General features: G+C 39.4%; 1 protein-coding gene across 3 annotated transcripts; it reads right to left on the bottom strand.

Moving 5' to 3' along the window:
* Positions 1–358: 358 nt before the first annotated feature.
* Positions 359–22,714, bottom strand: PROSER1 (proline and serine rich 1). Of its 3 annotated transcripts, none has more exons than XM_058162306.1 (14): positions 22,557–22,714; positions 21,378–21,487; positions 20,041–20,106; positions 18,549–18,617; positions 18,079–18,173; positions 16,811–16,904; positions 15,213–15,323; positions 14,701–14,784; positions 13,403–13,481; positions 12,617–12,721; positions 9,490–9,534; positions 4,920–6,612; positions 3,939–4,086; positions 359–2,945 (listed from the first exon to the last, which is right to left on the bottom strand). In XM_058162306.1, exons 2-14 carry the CDS (start codon positions 21,420–21,422, stop codon positions 2,814–2,816), a joined length of 2,766 nt encoding a protein of 921 aa, XP_058018289.1. In that variant the 5' UTR covers positions 21,423–21,487; positions 22,557–22,714; the 3' UTR covers positions 359–2,813. The 3 variants fall into 3 exon arrangements, with proteins under 3 accessions (XP_058018289.1, XP_058018290.1, XP_058018291.1); XM_058162307.1 differs by having other exon boundaries at positions 12,626–12,721; XM_058162308.1 differs by lacking the exon at positions 22,557–22,714 and adding an exon at positions 19,888–19,945 and having other exon boundaries at positions 21,378–21,451.
* Positions 22,715–24,116: the final 1,402 nt, after the last annotated feature.

Raw genomic sequence — 24,116 nt, 5'->3', positions numbered from 1 at the left:
GAAGGATACTGTAAAATCTCCATTTCCTCCCCAATCCAGGGGAAGGTTACTGCAAAATCCCCATTTTCTTCCAATCAGCTGGGATTTGGGAGGCAGAGAATAGATGGGAGCGGGGCCAGTCAGAGTTGTTACTATCGGTTCTCCGAACTATTCAAAATTTCCACTACCAGTTCTCCAGAACTGGTCAGAACCTGCTGAAACCCACCTCTGGTGCACATGTATACTAGTGTGGATAGTAGCAAGGATAAGAGGCAATTTGATTTAAGAGCAGTGACTATTTTGCTGTAGAATGACTACACTGGATACTAATCTTGTATTGGAATTTTTTATATTAATTACTTTGTTATGTAAAAAACTACTCAAGGCAGGTTTGTAAGGAACTGTTTATTCAGTCTATTTTAGAAACATCACTGCTATTCATTTTATTTTAAAAAATTATAAAAATACAGCTATATACATATTAGCATTCTCCATACCTGCTTACCTATGGAAAATTTCTACATTAGTAATACTATTCAGTAGACTGTCATCTTTAGAAAAAGCATTAAGCTATGCACTGCAACAAAGTGCATTAAGTTCACATTAAAATTTTAACATCAAGTATATCTACTATAAATCTAAAATATGATCAAAATTATTTTAAGAGATAATATGCGGCAGGGGTTAAATTTATCACTACAGATGTTAAATCAAGGCTGGTGAAGCTGTGTCTTTTAGCTGTTGATGAATTTTAACTCCCAGCAGCCTTTAAAACATAGCCAACATTAAAGGATGTTAGGAGCTACAATGCAGGTAGTCCTCAACTTACAACAGTTCATTTAATGACTGTTCAAAATTATAACAGCACTGAAAAAAGTGACCTATGACTATTTTTCAAACTTACGACCATTGCAGCATCCCCATGGACACGCGATTAAAATTCAAACCCTTGGCAACTGACTACTATTTATGAACATCGCAGTGTCCTAGAATCATGTGATCACCTTTTGCTATCTTTTGGCAAGCAGTAAATGCGGAAGCCAAATTTATTTCACAACTGTGGCAAGAAAGGTTGTAAAATGGGGCAAAATTCATTTAACAAATGTCTCAGCAACATACATTTTGGCCTTAATTATGGCCTTAATTAGGACTACCTGTAGAAGAACAGCTGACGAGCAGTAACTTTCACAGAAGTTATACGGTAGGAAATAGTACAAAAGTCTTTATCAAAAGAGCAACAATGTTCTATTGCACAATTCATAATTAGAATTGGTCTTAATTTCAAAAAGCCAATATAATAAATGTATTTAATTATTTTGGCTCTCCCCTCCCCCCAGTATTACTGGAAAGAGTCTGTGTGAAACCCTAGCTCTACTATTTAAAAGTTCAAAGTTTTCAGAATTTAACCATGTAATTCATTCAAATCTGACAACATTATGTGCATTTGTTTTGTTCTCATAAATAAAGTGAATACTTGATTCACAAATCCAAAACTCTTCAATATATTTGATGGGCTACATTAGACCCATTAGTAGTGTTATTACCAGTGCCTTGTTCATGAATTAGATACAAACATTTGTTTGTTATGGAACATAAACTATAATCTACAAAATGTATTTCCTACTGATTGAAGGAACTGTACACTTAGTCTGAAGTTACACATTAAAAAAAATACATATCTACAGCAGACTTCTGGTATCCTAGAAGACTGAACAAATTGTTGGAGGGAGGTAGATTGGAAATATAAGTAAAAACAGCTTTTCCTACTTAATACTCTCTAGGTGTATTGGAATTACTACTTCAAAAATGCCGCTATCTTGAAGCTGAAATGCCAAGACATCCCGGAGCTACCAGCTTGGAAAGGATGGAATAAACGCCTGAGACAGGCGTTTACAAGTAGTAGAACTTCTAATAACAAGTACAGGTAATCCTCGACTTAGAACCATTTGTTTAGCAATCAAATTACAATGAGGCTGAAAAGGTAATTTACAATCAGTCCCTGCAGTCATGTGATTGCAATCTGGGTTTCTGGCAGCTGGCTTGCATTTGTAACAGCTGCAATGTCCTGCAGTCATGTGCTCACCATTTGCAACCTTCCTTGCCAGCTTCTGATATGCAAAGTCAATGGTGAAGCCTGCAGGAGACTGCAAGTCACAGTCATGTGATGTTTCAATGACTGATGAGAGATTTGCTTAACGAAATCTTAATGAAAAAGATTGTAAATTGGATGCAGCCATGTGATGCCTCAATTAACTGTACAATAATGACTTTTCCAGTCCCTACTCTGATTCCAAGTTGAGGGCTACTTGCATCAGAGTAAATAGCAATGGATAATCAATTTTTAAAAAGAATGAAAAAAAATACTAGAATTGATTCTATAGGAAAAGGCAGAAAGGAGTGCAAATCCACTCAGCCTAAGTAAAGCAGGCAGATGCACAAGATTAAATTCCTAAAACGAGTCGAGGGGGGTGATGGGGAGTTTGAGCTGTATCTTTTAATCAGTACCTATACCTCATGCATTGTGTGATTTTTAACGATCTGTAAAACACTGATATCACAGCAAAACGGGTTTTTTTTCCAGTGATCAGTTAGTCTGGATCTTAAAAATCCTACCTGGATTAAAGTATCCTCAGAGTGTACTATGAAAAATGGAATGAAGGCTTCCTAAGGTCATTGATATAAAGTAAAAAATATATATCCAGTTTTCATATCATTTCAGCAACAGTTACTACATTTGGAATCTCTCTTGAATGATATGTACTGAAAATGTATTTTCCGAAGGAAGCATCATAAGCTTTTAGAGCATTCTTCTTGATCGCTGAAATCGATGTTCATTATTGCCATCCAGTCTGGGGAAGATTTGCCTGCACTGAAAAAGGTGTTCCAGATGTTCCTGCTGCTGGGGGATATGCACTGAAACCTTCAGATTGAGAGCCATAGTTTTCTAGAGCAGAAGCAGAGTGTATCTTTAAAGAAAGAAACAAGAAATCAATAGTATGTCTACAAGCTGGATCCTTGGCAATTCCAGAATCCAAATTTGCCAGCAAGAAAGATAAAATACAACTCTCAGAAAGTTTAATTCAGTGTTTCAGAATATGCAAATGACAGTTATCTGCATCAAATTTCACACTTGGTTCCTAATGGAAAAATTAATGGTTGAGGATATTTTATGATATAGCCGAATAGTAGCACTAGTATATTGATAAAAGAATACAGTTACAACTATAATAAAAATGAGGTAATGAGGCTTCACTTGGATGTTCAGAATAAAGTGTGACTTCTAGAGGTGTTGGATAGTTCCCAGAATTCCCAGTTAAAGGCCACATTGATAGAATTCTTCCAGCATATATGAAATATGCTAGCTTGGAAAAAGTTACATTAAAATTTATAACCACAGTATCAGAAATTTGCAATTTAAAAAATCTAAAATGCCAGATTTCATGCAACAATCCACACTTAATGCTTCTCTATCAGGGGCAAGAGAGTGTGTTATTATCAAGGGCTTTTCTTATAGGAAGGATTTCTGGATGCTGATGTTCTGACTATTTGACTCCAAGCACCTACTGGAAATCTATAAGAGAGCCAGAAGGTACCCGGGGGCACCTTCTTAGCTGATCCTTTCCACGCAGAGATCATTAGTTCCAAAAAGGCTATAGAAATGTAGCCATTTATATACATACACATGAATCGTACATTCCACATAATAGCCTATAACTACATATTTTGTAAAAATTTAGAAATTTTTCCACCAAAATAATTCTCTGCTTCCACCATACAATCCCTGGTGTTTCTTCCTCACATCAAATTTTAAATAACCAAAATAGAATAAAACCTTTTTGTATTTTTGTACATATAATACTTTCATTCTTACTGTAGATGTTGGAACACTGTGTTTTTTCCTTATCATTTCTCTATTCTTCATGTCTATCTTATATTTTTTTATTTATACATTGCTTTACCTGCAGTAATGCTGACTGTGCAGCTGCACTGTGCTGAAGTTCCTGGAGGGAAGATTGTGTTGCGCTCTGAGCAAGTCCAGGGATGGCAGGTAGAGACAGAAGTCCTGGAAAAACTGTATTTCCAGGGGCCTGGAGTCCAGATGTCAGGCTAAAAAATGCAGAAGCAAAACATTTTCAAATTCACACATGCAACACTACAAAAAAAAAATACTGATAATTGCTACATTCCATCCTATGAGCATATAGCTTATATAGATGCAGTGTATGGAAGTGATCAACATTTGATCAAGAAGTGTTTTCAATGTGACCATTTATTTATTTGTATTTATTTGTATCCCGCTTTATTATTTTGAGATATATCTCCTTGGTCCCTTTGACTTTTGGACTTCAACTCCCAGAGTCCCTCAGCCAGCAAAGCTGGCTGAGGAACTCTGGGAGTTGAAGTCCAAAAGTCTTAAAGGGACCAAGTTTGGACACCCCTGCAATAAATGGTCACATTGAAAACACTTCTTGATCAAATGTTGATCGCTTCCATACACTGCATCTATATAAGCTGTATGGTCTTAGGTTAGAATATATATATATATATATATAAACAAACCTTCCTCTTCCTATTTTCCCCTCAACAATCCTGTGTGGTAGGTTGGGTTGAGAGAGTGACTGGCATGCTAATTTGGAACTGGTTATTTCAGAGTATGTAGTAGAAATATTCCAATATTTTATTCCCAATTAGAATATTTCTCAAAGATTCCAATCAATTGAAAACAATTATATATCCTCTATTAGGATAAATCTTCCCCTGCTAGATTAAGGAAATTAAGAAAAACCATAGACAGGATCTGTCAACATTTAACAATGAGAGAATTCAGAAAGAAAGCATAATAATAATCAGTATTTTATAATTCACACCTAAGACTTCACATTGCACATTATTGTAAGAAATCTGCCAAAACTACTTTTGACTTTTCGGAGTAAACGTACCCAGCCTGTGCCACAAGTGCAGAGTTGAAGTTTGAGCTAAAGGCCGAGGCAAACCCTGGCAGCACCGGAGCTGGAGATGGGGCTGTGGCAGCTGCTGGCAGGGGTGCAACTGCTGCTACTGTAGAGGATGCCTGGAGCCCAGGGAAAGAAGGGAGAGCAGGAGTGACAGAGGGTGTGTTAGAGACCGGGAAAGGAGGGAAGGATGAGTTGCATGAGCCCAGGGGCACTTGAGGAACAGAAAACAGGGAAGAGACAGCACTGCACAAGTTAAGGGAGAATGGTGGAGCCGGGGCAGCAGCTGTGGCAATGAGTGGCGGAAGAACAGGGCCTGAGGAGCTGACATGTGGGCCAGAGGTAGTTGTCGGTGGAATGGACAACAGAGGCCCCGTCGGAGTAAGTGCTGGATTGCCAGTAAAAGCAAAACTGTTGGTCAAGGAAGTGAAAGGAGGAAGTGCGTTATACACCGGAGTGGATGAAGCGTGGGAGGGAATAGATGGGGAACTGTTCAGAGAAGAGGTCAAAGCGGGAAGTGCTGGATTGAGGGAACTAGTTAAGCTGCATGATAACGAAGTAGCTGAGGAATAGGCATGCCCAAGGGCTGCCAAGCTTGAAGTGCTGTGATTGGACCCCCCTGAAGGGGTTGGGATTTTGAGACCTGAAAGAGTCGGGCTTGTGGGTTCAGTTTTAATCAGAATTGGGGCAGGTGGAGCGGAGGAAACTTGCTGTTCAGGGTTGGCGGAGCTTGGACAATGTGGAAGACCCACTGAGGAGCCACAGCTGACCGGCAAATTGGATGATGACATTGTTGTTAAAGGAGACTGCGATGACAACGCAGGAGAAGTGGCACTACTGCTCCCTCCTGGCTGGCAGGCGAGGCCTGAGAAAATGGAGAGTCCTGGAGCGGAAAGATGCTGAAGGGAAGAGGTAACAGTTGGAGTGTAACATTTGCTACTGGATGAAGAAGCGGCTTCGGAGTTCTGACTGAGAAGACCAGATAAAGAAGCAAGCTCAGCAGTCACAGTCGAAGGCAGAACATTTGGATTAATTAATGAGCTATCGTTCACTGAGAGAAACCCCTTTAAAGCTGATAAAAGTGGGTTAGGTAAATTAACTGGGCAAGGTAAACTAGTGGCAGGAGAATTGGCAATGGTTGATGAAATGGAGCTAGCTACTCCCTGAGGATTGGGGGTCAAGGACAAAGGCAGGCCAGCAAAAGCAGATGACAATGAATTAGGATTATTAGCTGGGGCAGTGACAGACGCTGCAGAAAAAGGAAGGCTGGCGAAGGGTGCAGGGGCAGATGCAAAGGCTTCGTTAGGTGCAGGGGTGGCACACAGCGTGGAGAGCCCTTGGGGTGCTGCAGCGGCAGGCAGCACAGAAGCCAGTCCAGAGAAAGCTGCAGGGAGCGGAGCAGTGCTGGCACCGTGAGCAGATGTGGTAGGAACTGCAGGCAGCGAATGGGATTTGACAACAGTAGGAACAGGAGTGGATGGTTGAGGCGGATGGATGGAGGAGATAACCTGCCCAGGGAAGACAGGAAAGGCAGGGTTGGACACGCTTATCCCTGGGACAGCTGGAGATGGAAGTGCTGATGAGTGGCTTATTGCCTTAACCGATGATGGGGTTGGGGCTGGAGTAGCAGCAGGATTAGAACCATGAGGTGCAAAGAGATGATTCATTTGTGTGGCAAAAGCTGGAAAGAAACAAAATCAGTAAGAATTCTTGGGAGGCAGTAGATATGCTTGTATTCAACATGAATGCATTTCAATACAGTTTACATAGCAATGGATCAGCATAGGAGCAAAATAAAAGATGCTGCTACAACTACCAAAAAGCAAAATGGTATGCAAAATGCGACAAAATCACTGGTTCAATTATTCTGCTGTCTGAACTGTTGCCCTACAATTCAATCACAATCGATTTGGTAGTAATTTTACTCCCATATCCCCATTCTAGCTTTTGTTGCTTTAGTAATATGGCCATTTTAAAAATTTAAGGTTCTGCATTTTTGTGTTCTACTATGCAATGTTTTTTCTAGATGTTTATTTTTCCATTGTTTTGTTATTTATTAGGTGCCCAAAGCAATCTGAGCATTTTAAAAATCCAAATGAATCAATGTTCACACAACCTTTATGAGTTTAAGCTTTTGTGGCTGTCCATTTCTTATTTGAATGCAAGTCTCCTATTTTGAACTTAATTTTTCCCAAACAGAAATAACTGGTGTGAATATTCAGAGGGTTTTATACTATAAAATGGGTATCTTAAGATTTTTCAAAAACTGAAAAATGCTTTATCTCCATAATTCCTTCTTACCAACACACACACACACACACACGCACACACATACACTCATACAAAGCACCCTGCACTAAAATTTTCAGGTCTGATCATTTGTGAGAATGAGGGGAATAGAGTGACCATCCCTGGACTAGGTGGAACTATAATTAATGTTCTCCTGGGCATCTTCAGGACTGTGTTCTCTATGTGGAACTAATTCATCCTGTATCCTTGCTCCAAACTTGGAGCATTGCCTGTGTATGTGTGATGAGTGGGGATCAGCAACATTCTTCTGTGGCAAAGCCAGAGGTTGTTGGCATCATTCCAAAGTTCACCAAAATGGAACTTTCTTAAAGGACTGTTATGTACACCTGAGATTATACCTATGATTATTGGTTACTAGACAATCTGTGACCCATTGGGTTATTGTTTCAGAGATAATTTTCTTAAGTGGAGAAACAGAATGACCGTGTGCAGGCAAAAAAGCAGTGAAAATAGAAGCAACTTTGTGTTAGCTTCCCTACTGACTTCTCTTGTGAGAAACTGGCAGGGACTGTTGGAAATAATAAACACATGACTGTGGCTAACTGTGGCAGCAAAGTGCACTGAAGAGGCCACAACTTTGCCAAATTTTAATCCCAGAAGAGTAATGGGTTTCCAGCTTTTCTATGCATTTTTAAGTCAGCCCATTGATTCAAAAACTGTTGTTTTAGAATGCACCATTTTGCCCAACTGAAGGTTACAAACAGATGTACAGAAGAGTTTTAGTGGTATATAGACTATTTTATGGCTCTATTTTACTAATTTCATTTTTATTTTGTCTGTACACCTTTGTGATGCAGTTTGATCTGGTAGTATACAAGCATAAATAGATAAATATCACTGAAAGTAGAAGGAACTCAATTATGTTAAATGGGCCTAATGAACTCATAATACTTTAGAAACTCTGGAGAGTTTATAGTTTAGAAAGTATAGGGAAAAGCAGCATTACTCCAGAAAATATAATGGAAGGAATTGTACAGCAAAACTGATGAACCATTAATTTGAGATAAAAATAATAGTTTTTAAGCAACTGCATTACAGAACATACCTCTGACTATTTCTGCTAAATAGGAGAAAAAAGGAAACCTTTCTGACTTTAAAGCAATCTTTTTAAGTACAGTAATTGGATCCATGACTGTTGCCAGTGTTTCCCAATTTTCTTGTGAGACAGTGTTAGGAATTTTCAAATTGCAAGTATATTCAGTTATTTTCTCTGGTAAGGGTAAATGAATACAAGGGGACAAAATTGCAATTATCCATGAAACCCATTATTGCTGGATAGAATTAAAAAGTGTATTGTCTCATAGAAAGTATGTCAATGGAGATTTTAAAAAGTTTTGTGGTGCATAAGGCACTTAGTGTAAGACACTTCGTTTTATCAAAGGACAGCTATTTACTTTTCCAGCAAGCAATAGGAAATAATTTCATTCTCATCTGTGACTCAATGCTAGAATTATACAATACCATACATGTTGTACCGTTCACATTTGAGACATACTGCAGAGAACAGTATGCAAAAGCATGTGAAAGGCAGAATGATTTTTATACACATTTTCATTCTCCCGATTTATTCCTGGTTCACCCCAAGTTTAGTTTAATGATTTAATCTTTAATCATTAAACAAAAGCTTAATTATTGTTCAACTGATACTTCAATTGTTCTTGGATACTTTAATAAAAAAATAAGGCTTCATGAATTCTCTTTTATACTATATTCATTGTATTGTAAATTGTTAAAGAAAGGACTTTTTAAAAAAGTAAAATCTTGTGCATGTTTACCTAGATATAAGCTCAAAGGGGGCTTACTTTCAAAGCACAAATATTTTTAAAAGTATTTAAAAGAAAACTTGCATCTTATTCTTGTAAGTAGAAATTCAACTACCTATTGATGAGAGCAAATACAGTTTTTACCCACTTGTGCTAAACAAAAACTTTCAATTAATAAAGTCAAGTCATCTCACTGTAGAAAAAAAGACTCAGCACTAACTGTACTTAGCTTCTGAGTCCATCCAAATCATTATCTAATCAAACCTATGAACAAAAACAATGAATTTTTCACAATAATTCTCAATGTGATATACATGCAGGACTGAGTATGTATATACATATGAGATCGATTATCAGAAAAAAAATGTGTCTAATCAGTTAATAAATTTGGCATTTATACTTTATCTTAAAATTGCTATTTTTTAAAATCTGCATTAGATTTATGTATTTGAAATTATATTTGTCTTCGTAAACAGATAGCTTACCTTGACTTTGGGAAGATTTTGCTTGATTGGAAAGGTCTTCATTTTCTATATAAAGAATATAATGAATTAAGGAAGAAGCAAATACTAAACAGATTACTTATCAAATGCAAACAGAAATCTAAGGTTTCCTTTACGCTGCTTTGATTACCAACTGATCTGAAAGAAGAACCAAGACATTTTTGCTGAAGCCTAGTACAAGTAGTCTTCGACTTACAACCACAATTGAGCCAAAAATTCCTGTTGCTAAGCAAGATATTTGTTAAATAAATTCTGCCCCATTTTACGACGTTTCTTACTTGTTAAGTGAATCATTGTAGATGTTAAGTAACACGGTTATTAAGTGAATCTGACTTCCCCATTAACTTTGCTTGTCAGATGATTGCAAAAGGGGATCACGTGTCCCTGGGACATTGCAACTGTCATAAATACAAGCCAGTTTGCCAAGCAGCTGAATTTTGATCATGTGTCTGTGGAGATGCAGCAATGGTCATAAATGTGAAAAACAGTCATTGGTCACTTTTTTCAGTGGCTGTTGTAACTTTGAACGATCACTAAATGGTTATAAATCGAGGACTACCTGCCAGTAAAATCCGGGTTCAACAATGTTAGGGAGAATAACAATTTGCTTCTGCTATAATTTGAATAATTGGTCCAAATAACTTCTAGGCTCCATCTAGTTAAAAAAAAGCCATTGTTCTGACTCAAGCTTCCCCTTTATTAAAGCTCTGAGGTGCGAATCCACCCCCCCAATGTGATTTTTTTCCAAGCAGAAGCCTCTCTTGACAAAGTAGGAAAGTAGGAAAAATACCCTGATAGATGCACCTCATTTGACATTTCCCTTTCAGAACAGCTGCAGCCAGGGATGGGTTGAGGGACCTGGCTTGCTAAAACCAAGAGCAGGAAGCTGTCCCAGTCTTTTTCTTTCTTTCTTCCTTTCCTTTCCTTTCCTTTCCTTTCCTTTCCTTTCCTTTCCTTTCCTTTCCTTTCCTTTCCTTTCCTTTCCTTTCCTTTCCTTTCCTTTCCTTCTTTCCTTTCCTTTCCTTTCCTTTCCTTCTTTCTTTATGTTGTGACTCATCCTCCCTCCTCTCCTCAGCTGGGCCCCTCCCGTCTCCAACCGGGTCTTTTATCAGACTCCGAGTCTGATAATGAAGATGAACGGCCTGTCATGCCTCTAGTCCCCGGCCCTGGCCCCATGCCCGGAGAGGATGCCAGGAGTGAACGAACAAGCCCGATAAACCTCACTCATACGGCGTGTGTTCCTTTGGCTCAGCCATCAGAGGAAGCCAGCCAGGTGCTGGAATTACTGACAGCAGATCCGGCTGAAGACAATTCAGTGTGGAGGACCCTCGCTTCCGGAGATCTGAGAGGCGACACCAGCAGAAGGAGGAGTGGGGCAGGCCTGGATAAATGCTGAGTCATGGAGCCACACCCCACAGCCTATATAAAGGACCTGCTTTTGGCATTCCAACCTTGAGTCAAAAAAAGTCTTATCGAGTTTGCTGATACCGGACCCTATCACTGAAGTCACAACTTGGACTCCTGCCTGCCCTGATAAACCTCGAAGGGACTTGGCAAGCTGCAGATGCTTCATTGCCAAGTTTGCCACGGACTTCCTTGACTCGTTCGTCGGAGTGGGGGGTGGGACACTTTCTTTCCTTCTTTCTTTCTCTCTCTCTCTCTCTCTCTCTCTTCTTTCTCTTACTTTCCTTTAACAAACTTCCTAACAAGCTTCCTCACAAACACAAGCTTCCTAACAAACAGGAAGCAGCAGGTGAAGCTAAGCAAGATCACATCAAATTAGCACAGGGGCCCCCCAAGGCTGTGTGCTCTCCCCACTTCTCTTCTCTCTGTATACCAATGACTGCATCTCCAACGATCCATCTGTTAAGCTACTGAAGTTCGCAGATGACACAACAGTGATTGGTCTCATTCGAGACAATGATGAATCCGCATATAGACGAGAGGTCGAACGACTAGCCTTGTGGTGCAACCAAAACAATCTGGAACTGAACACACTCAAAACCGTAGAAATGGTGGTAGACTTTAGGAGAAACCCTTCCATACTTCCACCTCTCACAATACTAGACAACACAGTATCAACAGTAGAAACCTTCAAATTTCTAGGTTCTATCATATCGCAAGATCTAAAATGGACAGCTAACATCAAAAACATCATCAAAAAAGGACAACAAAGAATGTTCTTTCTGCGCCAACTCAGTAAGCTCAAACTGCCCAAGGAGCTGCTGATTCAGTTCTACAGAGGAATTATTGAGTCTGTCATTTGCACCTCTATAACTGTCTGGTTCGGTTCTGCAACCCAACAAGAAAGACACAGACTTCAGAGGATAATTAGAACTGCAGGAAAAATAATTGCTACCAACCTGCCTTCCATTGAGGACCTGTATACTGCACGAATCAAGAAGAGGGCCGTGAAAATATTTACAGATCCCTCACATCCTGGACATAAACTGTTTCAACTCCTACCCTCAAAACAATGCTATAGAGCACTGCACACCAGAACAACTGGACACAAGAACAGTTTTTTCCAGAAGGCCATCACTCTGCTAATCAAATAATTCCTTCAACACTGTCAAAACTATTTACTAAATCTGCACTACTATTAATCTTCTCATCATTCCCATCACCAATCTCCTTCCACTTATGACTGTATGACTGTAACTTTGTTGCTGGCAATCCTTATGATTTATATTGATATACTGACCATCAATTGTGTTGTAAATGTTGTACCTTGATGAATGTATCTTTTCTTTTATGCACACTGAGAGCATATGCACCAAGACAAATTCCTTGTGTGTCCAATCACACTTGGCCAATAAAAAATTCTATTCTATTCTTTCCTTTCTCTCTCTCTCATTCCCCCTCCTTTATTGTTCCTATAAATAACTCAAGGTGGCGAACATGCCCCATATACCTTCAGAACAACCCTGTGAGGTGAGTTGGGCTGAGAGAATGTGACTGGCCCAAGGTCACCCAGCTGGCTTTAGCCTGGTGCCTTAATCACTAGACCAAACTGGCTCTGTCTCATGTTCTTTATCATTTACATGTTCTTTCTTACTTCTTGGCTTGGTTGAAACATAAACTGGGCACCTGGGCTTTTCAAGGATACCTGCTTTACCTGTTCCTACAGTACTAGAGGTATATGATGGTGTAGTTGGCAAACCAGGAGCTATGACGTTAGCCAGTGGAACAAGACCTGCATTGTTGTAAGCACCTAGTAAGGAAACAGAAGACACAGAAAATTGGAGAAATAGTAAGTTAGCAATATTCCTATTGGGTTGCTCTGTTCATTATCTCACCTTAAGTAGCACATGTGAAAATCAAAGTTCCTCCACAAGGCTTTAAAAATATTTTAACATTATTTACTGATGTAAAACTATTCAATCATATTATACATTACCTGTATACTGTCTGCAAAAAATTAAAAATAGCTTAACTTATATTATATTGGTTGTATAATACATAAAACAATCTTGTTGATTTGGCTTGGAAGAAAAATGAAATGTACATCTGGTATCCAATAAATGGAAAAAGGTGCTGGGCAAGAATTATCACATTGTTCGCTCTCTTTTCTTTTATTCTTTTTATTGCTATTTATGAAAGGAAGAGAAAATGGGGTAGCTTCAATTCCTAGCACACAACAGATATTTTGCTTAATGTCAATAAAACTCTCCAGGGAGAAGAGTTTTCAGCTCTGAGCACCACCTATTATTACAGGCTATTAACTTATCAGAAAAGATTGGAGACAAATATAAAAGAAATATACAGAAAGCAAGCAACCTCAGAGAAAACAATTTATATATAAATAATGCATATGAGGCTATCAGCTATCTATGAAAAGTACCAATTAGGTACACAGTTAGAATCATTGTCAAATAACAGGACCAAAGCTTACTTGGTGCAATTGTTGCATGTGGTCGACAAGGAGGAATCGGATACGGAACAGGCTTGTGTGGATTGTATGTTGCTGGGGCCTAAACAAGAAGTTCAAAGATTATATGCAAAGCTATCGTACTTAGATGATACTTAGATACTAAGATACTTAGGGATGATTCACACCCTGGCCAGTGTCTCTTTTCGTTTCTACCATCGGGCAAAAGACATCGAAGCATAGCCAGCTGGACAAACAGGTTTAAAAACAGCTTCTACCCATAGGCTGTCATACTCTTAAACACAATCACAATCACTCCACCACATACCGAAATGTATGACTAGTCTTTTTCCCCCAATTACTTGTATAGGGATTATTCTCTACACTATTTATGTTGTTTTGTATTTTCAATTATGAATTCCACCAGAGAGGCTAAACCAATTTCATTGTATATATGATGTACAATGACAATAAAGGTTAGGCTATACTCTACTCTACTCTACACTACACTATACCATGAAAATAGGCTACCCAAGATAGTGCGCAACACACACTTGTGTGCCAAATGACACATTTGGCTTTGACAAAGTTTCTTCTTTCCTGAGCTCCTTTCACTGGTTTTCTTTTGATTGTAAATCTGTTCATTATTTGATTCATCATCCTGTAGGCTTTCTTTTCTTTTTTGTCTAAATTCCTCCTCTGTGATCAGCTAATCTAAATCGTGGCTTACTTCTGCTTCTGTTTTTTTATTCCTGCCCTTTTCTTTGAATCTCAATAACTTTAGCAATTGCATAGCGAGAGAAAGTACGGCTGTACCTCTTGCCCAACACCATCTATGCACTGAGGAAACATGTCATGTAACCCTAGGATAATGCTGTAACAAAGCCTAACAATAGGCACTGCTGGACTAAGTAGGCTCCCTAACTTATACTTGTGCCTGCAATTCCCACATTCTACATGCACAATGTTGGGCACAAATTATAAAAATTATAATCCTAAATAACTGAAAGATACCAAGTTGGGAAAGTCTGTTCTTAATAATCAAATTTCTGCTTTCCTTCATTTAGAATGAACTTGAAATACTTTCTTTTCATTCCTTTTATGAAAGTTGTTCTTTCTTAATAGCTAATTTTATAGACATCTGAACAAGGTTTTTTAAAGAACAAAATCTTAGATTTATATATCAGCTGCTATCTGTAACAGACAGGAGTTGTATTTGTCACATTTGTATGTCTTAGTTAATTCTTTTTCCTACTAAATTTATTTAGTTTTCAATAGCAAAGTCAATGGTATCTTTTGATCATGGCATTAATGTGACTTACTGGTTTTGATGGTCCAAGAATGCGAGCTGCTATTCCCTTGCCTTCAGTAGAATAGTCCTCATTTTCCTTCTTAACAGGGGAACCCTATAAAATAGATTTTCCATTAGTGAATATATAACACTATGTATGTTATATATAGTGTTATATATTCACTATGTTAGAAGCAAAAGGATAGATTTGGTTGAAGGAGTACTGTATAATAAGTTATGATTTGCTTATAGATATGTGTATGTCTGAAACCGGAGTGTAATATATTTTAAATTTATCAGATAAAGGAAAATATATATGATGATAAACAGCATGACAAGACAGTGTCCTCTACATTTATGATGCATGGATACAATTTTATGAAATAAGCTAGAAGTTAAATAACATGCCTTCTTTGAGATAACCTGAGCAGAATAAACCTTCACAGAGGGAGGATACAGTTTTCCACAAAACACGATTTATATGTTAAAAGACATATAATAGAAAATTCAGACGAATGGAAAGATCAGTAAGACCATACGTACAGGAAAAATTCCATTGATACGGCTAGGCTTCCCTTTTGGATAAGGGTTCCCAGGAATCATGCCACAGGAAGATATCATAGCATGAGGTGCTTTGCATCCTGCTTTGGAAGCCTAAAATATAACGAAACAAAGCAAAACAAAAAACAAACAAACCACACACACACACAGAGGAAGTCAGAATGAGTATTTCAACTACTGTGAGACAACCCAGCACATTCTACAAAACACATGAAAGGGAATATTAATGTACTATCTCTATTTCCAGATTGCAGATGAATTATGCTTACTGCAGCAAGATCAAGACAAGCATAGCCTGTATGGCAAGGCCAGGCATATCTTGTTTTTACATGCTTTTTCTTTTTTCAAAGGCCTTCAACTAACACTGCAGCCGTACAAGGAAAAGAGGGCAGCTGTGGGCAAAGGCCAGCAATGCTTTTCTTTTCTTTTCTCCAGCGGCTAGGAATACCATCCTAGGCATGTTTATATTTTGCATAAAAATCCTCTCTAGGAATGATATTCCCTAGCTGCGTCTTAGTTGGTATCATCTGTTTTGCCCTACTTGAAAGTAGTTCTGAAATTTGTGGCAGGGCAAGGCAGCGTCAGTATTAATTAGGTAGTGCCAATAGGCAAGTTCCCAAGAAAGATCTTCTAATAAATAATCATTGCTGAAGAAAAATAAGGAAACTATAGGGAAGGTATTTCAGCGACTACTATATAATAGAAACCCTATATGTAGAAACTGATTTTTTTAAAAAAAAATTGTGCTCTTTTCTTTCCAACTTATGAAACAGGCTGCCTGGCCCCCTCATTTGAGTGGGACGGCCTGTTTCTTCTATCCCTTGTTTTGCATAATCAGATTTGCTATCATTTGTTTTTCATTCGCTGTGTGAAAAATAACATTCACATTTTAACAAGCACTACCTGAATTCTCAGACATTTGAAACAGTTGCTTCAGTCTCTGAGTGTGTGCTCAGCTGGACTATCTGGGTGAGCAGTCAGAGGCTTCTGGGTTCTCTCTGTCAACTTTTCTTTCAATAGATTTAATTTTTAAATTATGCTCTATTATGGAACTTCCCAACTGATTTTTTTTTCTTTGATCCTTTAAATAGGATACTTGCTATTTACTGAGTGAAAGAGCCTCACACATTTTGGTGTCTTAAGAATTAACTCAAGCCAATTGTATCCCTCAGCAATCTTTCAAAATGCCTCTTCTTAACTTTAATCTCTAGCAGGCATCTCCCAATTTCTTTTGGTTATATACTCCTGGTGACTCCTACTTATAAGAATTCCAGGATTCATAATTAGCAAGGAGGCTGAAATTTCCTCATGGCTAGAGGGGTGTGGAAGTTCTATTTACAAACATTTTCCACAGCCCCACTGTGGTTATAATGACTAATTTATATTTGTTAAAAATTAAGTTAACAATTTCGTGAAGTTCAGAAAATTATTTTTCTTTTCTAACCAATTGGAACATTTCCACATCATTAAAATTCTTCCCATGCACATCTGCTATATTTCTTCTGAGAAGAGCTCAGGGATCTTTTTCTTTGACTAGTTTCATAAAAACTCTAAATCATACATGTTCCTTGCCTTAATACCTGCTCAAGAATTCTTCTGCATCTCTTCTTCTCAGACATATTAACTCTGAAGAGGTCTTCAATAAGACGATAATTCTGAGCATCAATTATATTGCTATAAACAAACAAACAGTTTTAAAAACTCTTTATAATCCTTATAGCCAAAATCCATTTTATAATTTAATCTTGCTTCACTATATTTTTTTAAAAGGAAATAATAAACAAAAAGCTAATATGAATAGAGAGCAAAGTGCTGTAATTTTATCTAAATGTTTATTGTTCATGTACAAAATCCAGTTGTACAGAGCAAGATTATACAAAATAGTTACAGCCTTTTAGAAAAAGTGCCTTAATTAACCAGGTTTTTATCCAATTAAACATTAATGAGACTTAAGCTAGTATATGTACTCCTCAACTTACAACAGTTCATTTAGTGACCGTCCAAAGTTACAACAGCACCGAAAAATTGATGTATGACTGTTTTTCAGTTACCGCCTTTGCAGCATCCCCATGATCATGTGATCAAAATTCAGGCGCTTGGCAAATGGTTCATATTTATGACCGTTGCTATGTCCCTGTGATCCCCTTTTGAGACCTTCTGGCAAGCAAAGTCAATGGAGAAGCCGGATTAATTTAACAACCGGGTTACTAACATATCAACTGCAGTGATTCACTTAACAACTGAGGCAAGAAAGGTCATAACATGGGGCAAAACCAGGGGTGAAATGCTCCTGGTTCGGACCAATCTGCTGATCTGGTAGCGATGGTGGCGGGTGGTTCAGAGAACCAGTAGCAAAAATCCCTGCTCTCCCCCCGCCCATGCCCAGCTGAGCCACGCGATCATCAGAATAGATTGTTAAAAAAAAATGTTTTTAAAAGGTAAACAAAAAGACTCTGACGATCCCAGCTGAGCTGCCTGGTCGTCAAAGCCTTTTTTTTTTAACTTTTAAAAGCATTTTTTTACCACCTCTTCGGCTAAATAGATTGTAAAAAAAATGCTTTTAAAAGTAAAAAAAAAAGATCGTGCGCCACAGCTGATTACCCCCCCCACTGTTCTACTTACCCAATGCCTCCTTTTGGCGTGCACTGCACACGCACCTCGCATTTGGTGCATGGTGCGCACTGCGCATGCGCGCTGTCGGTAGTAAACCGGTTCAGATTTCACCACTGGGCAAAACTCACTTAACAAATGTCTCATTTAACAACAGAAATTTTGGGCTCAATTTTAGTCGTAAGTCAAGGACTTCCTATATTAATAAGAGTATGCATCATCAACAGTGAATACTTACGAAGCCAATAATTCTAGTGCAATAAGTTTGTCTTTGCTAAAAGTGAAGCAGTTGAGGATATTAACCACTTTTGCTGCAGAAACAGCTACCATTTTCTAGAAACAGAAGAAAAGCGGCCTCAGTCCATGTTACATTCTTGTTTTAGGCTCAAAGGACAAGCATTTTAATCTTATAATATTAAATATTATAATACAATAATATTGTAAACTGCCCAGAGTTACCTCATGGTAAGATGGGCGGTCAATAAATGTAATAAATAAATAAATAAATAAAAATATTTCAGCTTCTGGCAAAAGAAATTTGAATCAGAGAACATAGTAATGATACATTATGAAAACATGCTGTCCCCAGAAAAGAGACTAAGCTATAAACGATATGAATGCAGGAAAGACAAATTAAAAAAATCTTCAGCGGGATAAAATTTATTATTACATTAATTGTAAGAAGTCATTGATTCTTCAGAAACTTACATGCTGTAATGCCTTCATCGCTTTTAATTGCGGTTCAGCCCAAGAGAAGTACCTCAACAGTTCAACAATCTGCAAAAGAAGCCATTCTATCACACACCATGTACTTATGCAAGAGAATTTATTTCGAACTACTGTCTTCTGTTGAACTAAAAGCATTTTCTCTCATCTTCAAGGCTTCTAAATCGGGGTCTCCAACCTTGGCAACTTTAAGCCTGGAGGACTTCAACTCCCAGAATACCCCAGCCAGCAAAGCAGCAAAGCTGGCTAGGGAATTCTGGGAGTTGAAGTCCACCAGGCTTAAAGTTGCCAAGGTTGGGGACCGCTGTTCTAAATTCCTCTTTAATAGGCAATAACAAATTCAGTATAATCTGAGCATTTAATATCTTTATGATATAAACATTTTGAGTAATTAGAATGTAAAATTTTCCTCACATTTAATTGATAAGTAAATAATTTATCTCTATAATTTAATTATTGGTGTTACAGATACTCCTTGAATTTTGACTGCATTTTGGGAGTCGGATCGCTGTCATGAAGCAATGAAGTTATGAAGTGTGACATCATGTGACAGCAGTCCAGCCATTCCTGGTTGTTGTTGTAACCTGAAGACAAGGGGGCCATTAAGTGGGAAGCAGATGGAAGTACTGAGGGTTGCAAAGGAGGATGGGGTGAAGACTGGTACAGACCAAATGCAAATTAGGGTGGTACTGCAGGGTGGGGAAAGCTGAGGGAGGGAGTGGGAAGAGAATGCAGGGTGTGTGTGCACGTGCGTGCGGGGGGGGGGCTGGGATGCATGCATGTGTATAATTGCAGAGAAAGACGATATGGGATGTGCACGTGGGAATGCTGGTAAACCCAGGGAAGGAGGGTGCTGGTGGGTGCAAGTGAAGTGAAGAAGGACACATTGCTTCAAGTGAAGATAGCCCAAGGGGTTGGGATGGGAAGACACTTGTTCAAACAACTTGTGATGTTCCCTGCTAGCTTCCCCCATTGACTTTGCTTGTGAGAAGCTGGCAGAGAAGGTCAGCAATGGAGATTATAAGTGCAGAATCCTGCAACTGATCTTAGGTGCAAACTAGGTGCCAAGTGCTTAAATTTTGTTCAAGTAACTGCAGGAGCACTGAAATGGCTGGAATTTTGAGGACCAATCATATGTCTTTTTCAGTGCCACTGTAATTTCAAACTGTTGCTGAATGAATGTTTGCTTGAGGACTACCTGACATTGATGGTGAGCATTCAGTGTTAAGTCTGTATCAGTTCCCACATTCAGCACAGCACAAAACAGAATATATAAAGTACAAACATCTTGTATTGTTCTTTCATACAGTACACTTCTTACAATGTTGGATTAATCAAGGTTAATCTCATGAGCTCTTTGCACAATCCATTGTCAAATGCTGAAAGGAAAACAAAATACATTTAAGTGCCTTTTTCATGCTGCAGTAAACTTCCCTTAGTTGTAATGGTTTATAAAACAGTTCGTCTCCCTTACCTGTTCACTAGAAAAGTATCCATGTACATATTCAATTGCTTTTAATTTGTATTCCATCAAAACAGCCTATAAACACAAAAATAGCATTTGTTAATCTTACAGGAATTAAAATGGAAGGTTTCTGACAAGTCTGTTAGGTGGACAGAATATGTATCAGAAATGAAGATTCTATATGTTTCGTAATTTATTTTTTCTTCATTGTTAGCTATCTCAGGTACAATTATTTGGTAAAAAGGGAGGATATACAGGTAGTCCTTAACTTACAACAGTTCATTTATTGAACTTCGAAGTTACAACAACACTGAAAAAAGTGATTTATGACTGTTTTTTACATTTATGACCAATGCAGCATCCTATGGTCATGTGATCAAAATTCAGTCAGTTTGCAACTGGCTCATATTTATGATGGTTATTTATTTATTTTATTTATTTATTCAAATTTGTATACCGCCCTATCTCCCTAGGGACTCAGGGCGGTTCACAGGCAAGTAAAAATACATATAAATACAGAGTAAAATATCCATTAAAAAACTTATTTGATGTAGCCAAATAATTAAAAGAACAATATATATAATAAAACCCATTAAAATCTAAATTTAAAAATCTAAAAATCTAGTCCAGTCCTGCGCAAATGAATAGATGTGTTTTAAACTTGTGGCGGAAGGTTCGGAGGTCCGGAAGTTGATGAAGTCCTGGGGGGAGTTCGTTCCAGAGGGTGGGAGCCCCCACCGAGAAGGCCCTTCCCCTGGGTGTCGCCAGACGGCACTGCCTAGCCGACGGCACCCTGAGGAGTCCCTCTCTGTGAGAGCGCACGGGTCGGTGAGAGGTATTCGGTAGCAGCAGGCGGTCCCGTAAATAGCCCGGCCCTATGCCATGGAGCGCTTTAAAGATAGTTACCAACACCTTGAAGCGCACCCGGAAGGCCACAGGTAGCCAGTGCAGTCTGCGCAGGAGAGGTGTCACATGGGTGCCACGAGGGGCTCCCTCTATCACCCGCGCAGCATTGGTTACAATGTCTTGGGGTCATGTGATCACCTTTTGAGACCCTCTGACAAGCAAAGTCAACAGGAAGCCAGAGTCATTTAACAACCAACTTAACAGCAGTGATTTACTTAACAATTACGGCAAGAAAGATCATAAAATGGGGCAAAACTCACTTAAAAATGTCTTGCTTGTCAACAGAAATTTTAGGCTCAATTTTGGTCGTAAGTAGAGGACTACCTGTAAATTCCTTAAATAATTGGGCCAAAAGTATCAGTATAATCATTCTAATCTGTCTTCTAAATTCAGTGAAGCTCTCACCTTCTGTATATCTTTATTGTACAAACATTGATTACCTTTCTAATTTCATCAAGAACTGTCTCAAATGCTTTTTTATCCATCTTGTTATCTTCAGCCACAGCCTTTTGTCTGTTCCAGTCACCTTTTACTGCAGAATTGTCTCCTACTGTAGGAACAGAAAAGTTGTTGTTGGGAAAAAAATTTAGGAGGATCCATTCATAGGACTGTCAAGCAATGCAGTTGTCTCTGTTAGACTAACAGAAACTTCTCAGGACAAACAAACATCCATACCGAGCGCATCTTGTACATTATGGTCTTAAGCAGAGGCAACAAGTTAAACCACTTGCAATTGTCTTGTGAAATACGCCTTAGATTTATAATGCAATTCAATGCATTTTAGATGGCTAGTCTCTCTGAATACAACAGGACTCACCTTGTAGTAAAAATGAACCGAACTCATAACATGCTCCACTTGGGTCTTTTTTATAGACCCAACCTCTAATTCTTATGAGCCTTGTTTTCCCACACTAATACAGAGTCCATCACTTGTTTATTCAGTACACTACATACAGAAATCGTGGCCCCAATATGTGAATGTCATGGACATTTAATTTTTGGACCTTGTTGTTGTACCTTGATGTTGTACCTTGATGAAGGTATCTTTTCTTTTATGTACACTGAAAGCATATGCACTAAGACAAATTTCTTGTGTGGCCAATACAAATTCAATTCAATTCAATTCAATTTCTATTCTATTCCTATTCCTAATTCTATTCTTCTCATACTAAATGAGCAGGGCGCATGTTCCAGATTGAATTCCTGTGGCGACATAGGCTTGGCATGCTACTAGGAAGTTAAGACTCCGAGACAGTTTACTCGTAGGTCAAACCTTCCTTGGGTGGGTTTGGCTTTAAGGCAGGGGTCTCCAACCATGGCAACTTTAAGCCTGGAGGACTTCAACTCCCAGAATTCCGCAGCCAGCTTTGCTGGCTGGGGAATTCTGGGAGTTGAAGTCCTCCAGGCTTAAAGTTGCCATGGTTGGAGACCCCTGCTTTAAGGAACGGCATCATTGTAGGCAAGCGATCTCCAAGAAATCCTGCACCGCTCGGAAATGCAACCGCTTCAATCTCGAAACGAGCGAGGCAGGCAGGCCCCAAACCCTGCCCGCAAAAAAAAGGGGGAACACTCGAAGCTCCGTCGCCGGTCCTCCAAGCGCGGCGCTCGGCTCTACTTACCATCCGAGGCGGACCAGGGAGCAGGAGGGGAAAAAAAGAGCCGCTGGCCGGGGACTGAACCGCCCGCGCGAGTCCCCCAGGCGTCTCCCCCCCCGCTCCGCTCGCACGAAACTTCGTTTCTCGGCGCGCTTCGGGTGACGTCATCAGATAGGTGCCTCCAATGAGGATCCTGCTCGCCCGATTCTTCGTTTCACAGGGAATGCCGGGAAAGTTGGTCCGGTGCCTGGTAGCCCCGTACGGGGCTAAGTGTGGGGCTCCACACGAAGAAAACGTCCCCACCAGCGGGATTTAGGAGGGATTTACTACTCCCGGTGGTCACTAGCGGTTGGAATTCAATTCAATTCAAACCTTTATTGTCAGAATACAATATATTCTAAGGCAGGGGTCTCCAACCTTGGTCCCTTGTTGTTGCTGGCAATCCTTATGATTTATATTGATATATTGATCATCAATTGTGTTGTAAATGTTGTACCTTGATGAACGTATCTTTTCTTTTATGTACACTGAGAGCATATGCACCAAGACAAATTCCTTGTGTGTCCAATCACACTTGGCCAATAAAATTCTATTCTATTCTATTCTATTCTATTCTTTAAGACTTATGGACTTCAACTCCCAAAGCTTTGCTTTGCTGGCTGAGGGACTCTGGGAGTTGAAGTCCACAAGTCTTAAAGGGACCAAGGTTGGAGACCCCTGTTCTAAGGGGCGTGCATAAGAGCACCAGCGTGCTTACCGTCTCTGTCCTAATGTTCCCTTTAATTGTATTCATTTTATGTATTCAATTCATGCTTATACTTATATATATTATTTAATATGTATTTGACAAAATAAATAAATAAAAATAAATAAATAAATAAACATGTACAAATATGTACAATGAGATTGGCTGAGCCTCCCTTCGTGCACTTGGAAGCAAGAATAACTTGAGAATTGACCGTATTCAGCGAGCGCGCATTTTCAGACTTAAGTTTGCCCTCCTGTAGAAGAGTTTGGCTTCAGATCTTCCCGTCCCCATCTACTGCCTAGAAATGACAGGAATTGAAGCTTTGTATGGAGGGTGCCGACCTGCAGAAGCCTGCTGGGGCTGCCTTCCTGTTCATCTTCTTAGGGATAAAATGCCAGTTATTGAGCTCAGAGTGCAGACGAAGTTGCTGGGAAGATCCCCCATCCCCACCCCGGCTCAGTCAGGCATCCGCCGAAAGGATGCCGTCTCGGAGTTGCGGAATCAAAGAATTCAGTCACGTCCAAGCAGGCGGGTAGGCGGCCGAGACACAAGACGCCTTTTCCATTCCCTCTGCGATTGCGCAGCGTCGCATCGGAGCACACCAGAGAACTCGTCAGCGGCCTTCCGCCTCCTCCCCCCGCGTCCAACTCGCTCTTCAGAAGGACGAGCGAGAGCCAATCGCCAAGCAGAAGAGGTTTCCCGGTACATGCAAATAAGCATCCTCGCAGAGCATGGTGGGAAGAGCGCGAACCGGAGCTCGCCTCCGTTGGCGACGCGGCGGAGCCTCTGAGAATCTGATCCGTTCAGGAGAAAATGTTTGTAAGCGTGGGGGTAAG

Source organism: Ahaetulla prasina, chromosome 1 (assembly GCF_028640845.1).
Source record: "Ahaetulla prasina isolate Xishuangbanna chromosome 1, ASM2864084v1, whole genome shotgun sequence".
Classification (NCBI taxonomy): Eukaryota; Metazoa; Chordata; class Lepidosauria; order Squamata; family Colubridae; genus Ahaetulla; species Ahaetulla prasina.
This window is presented reverse-complemented; position numbering and strand designations above follow the sequence as displayed.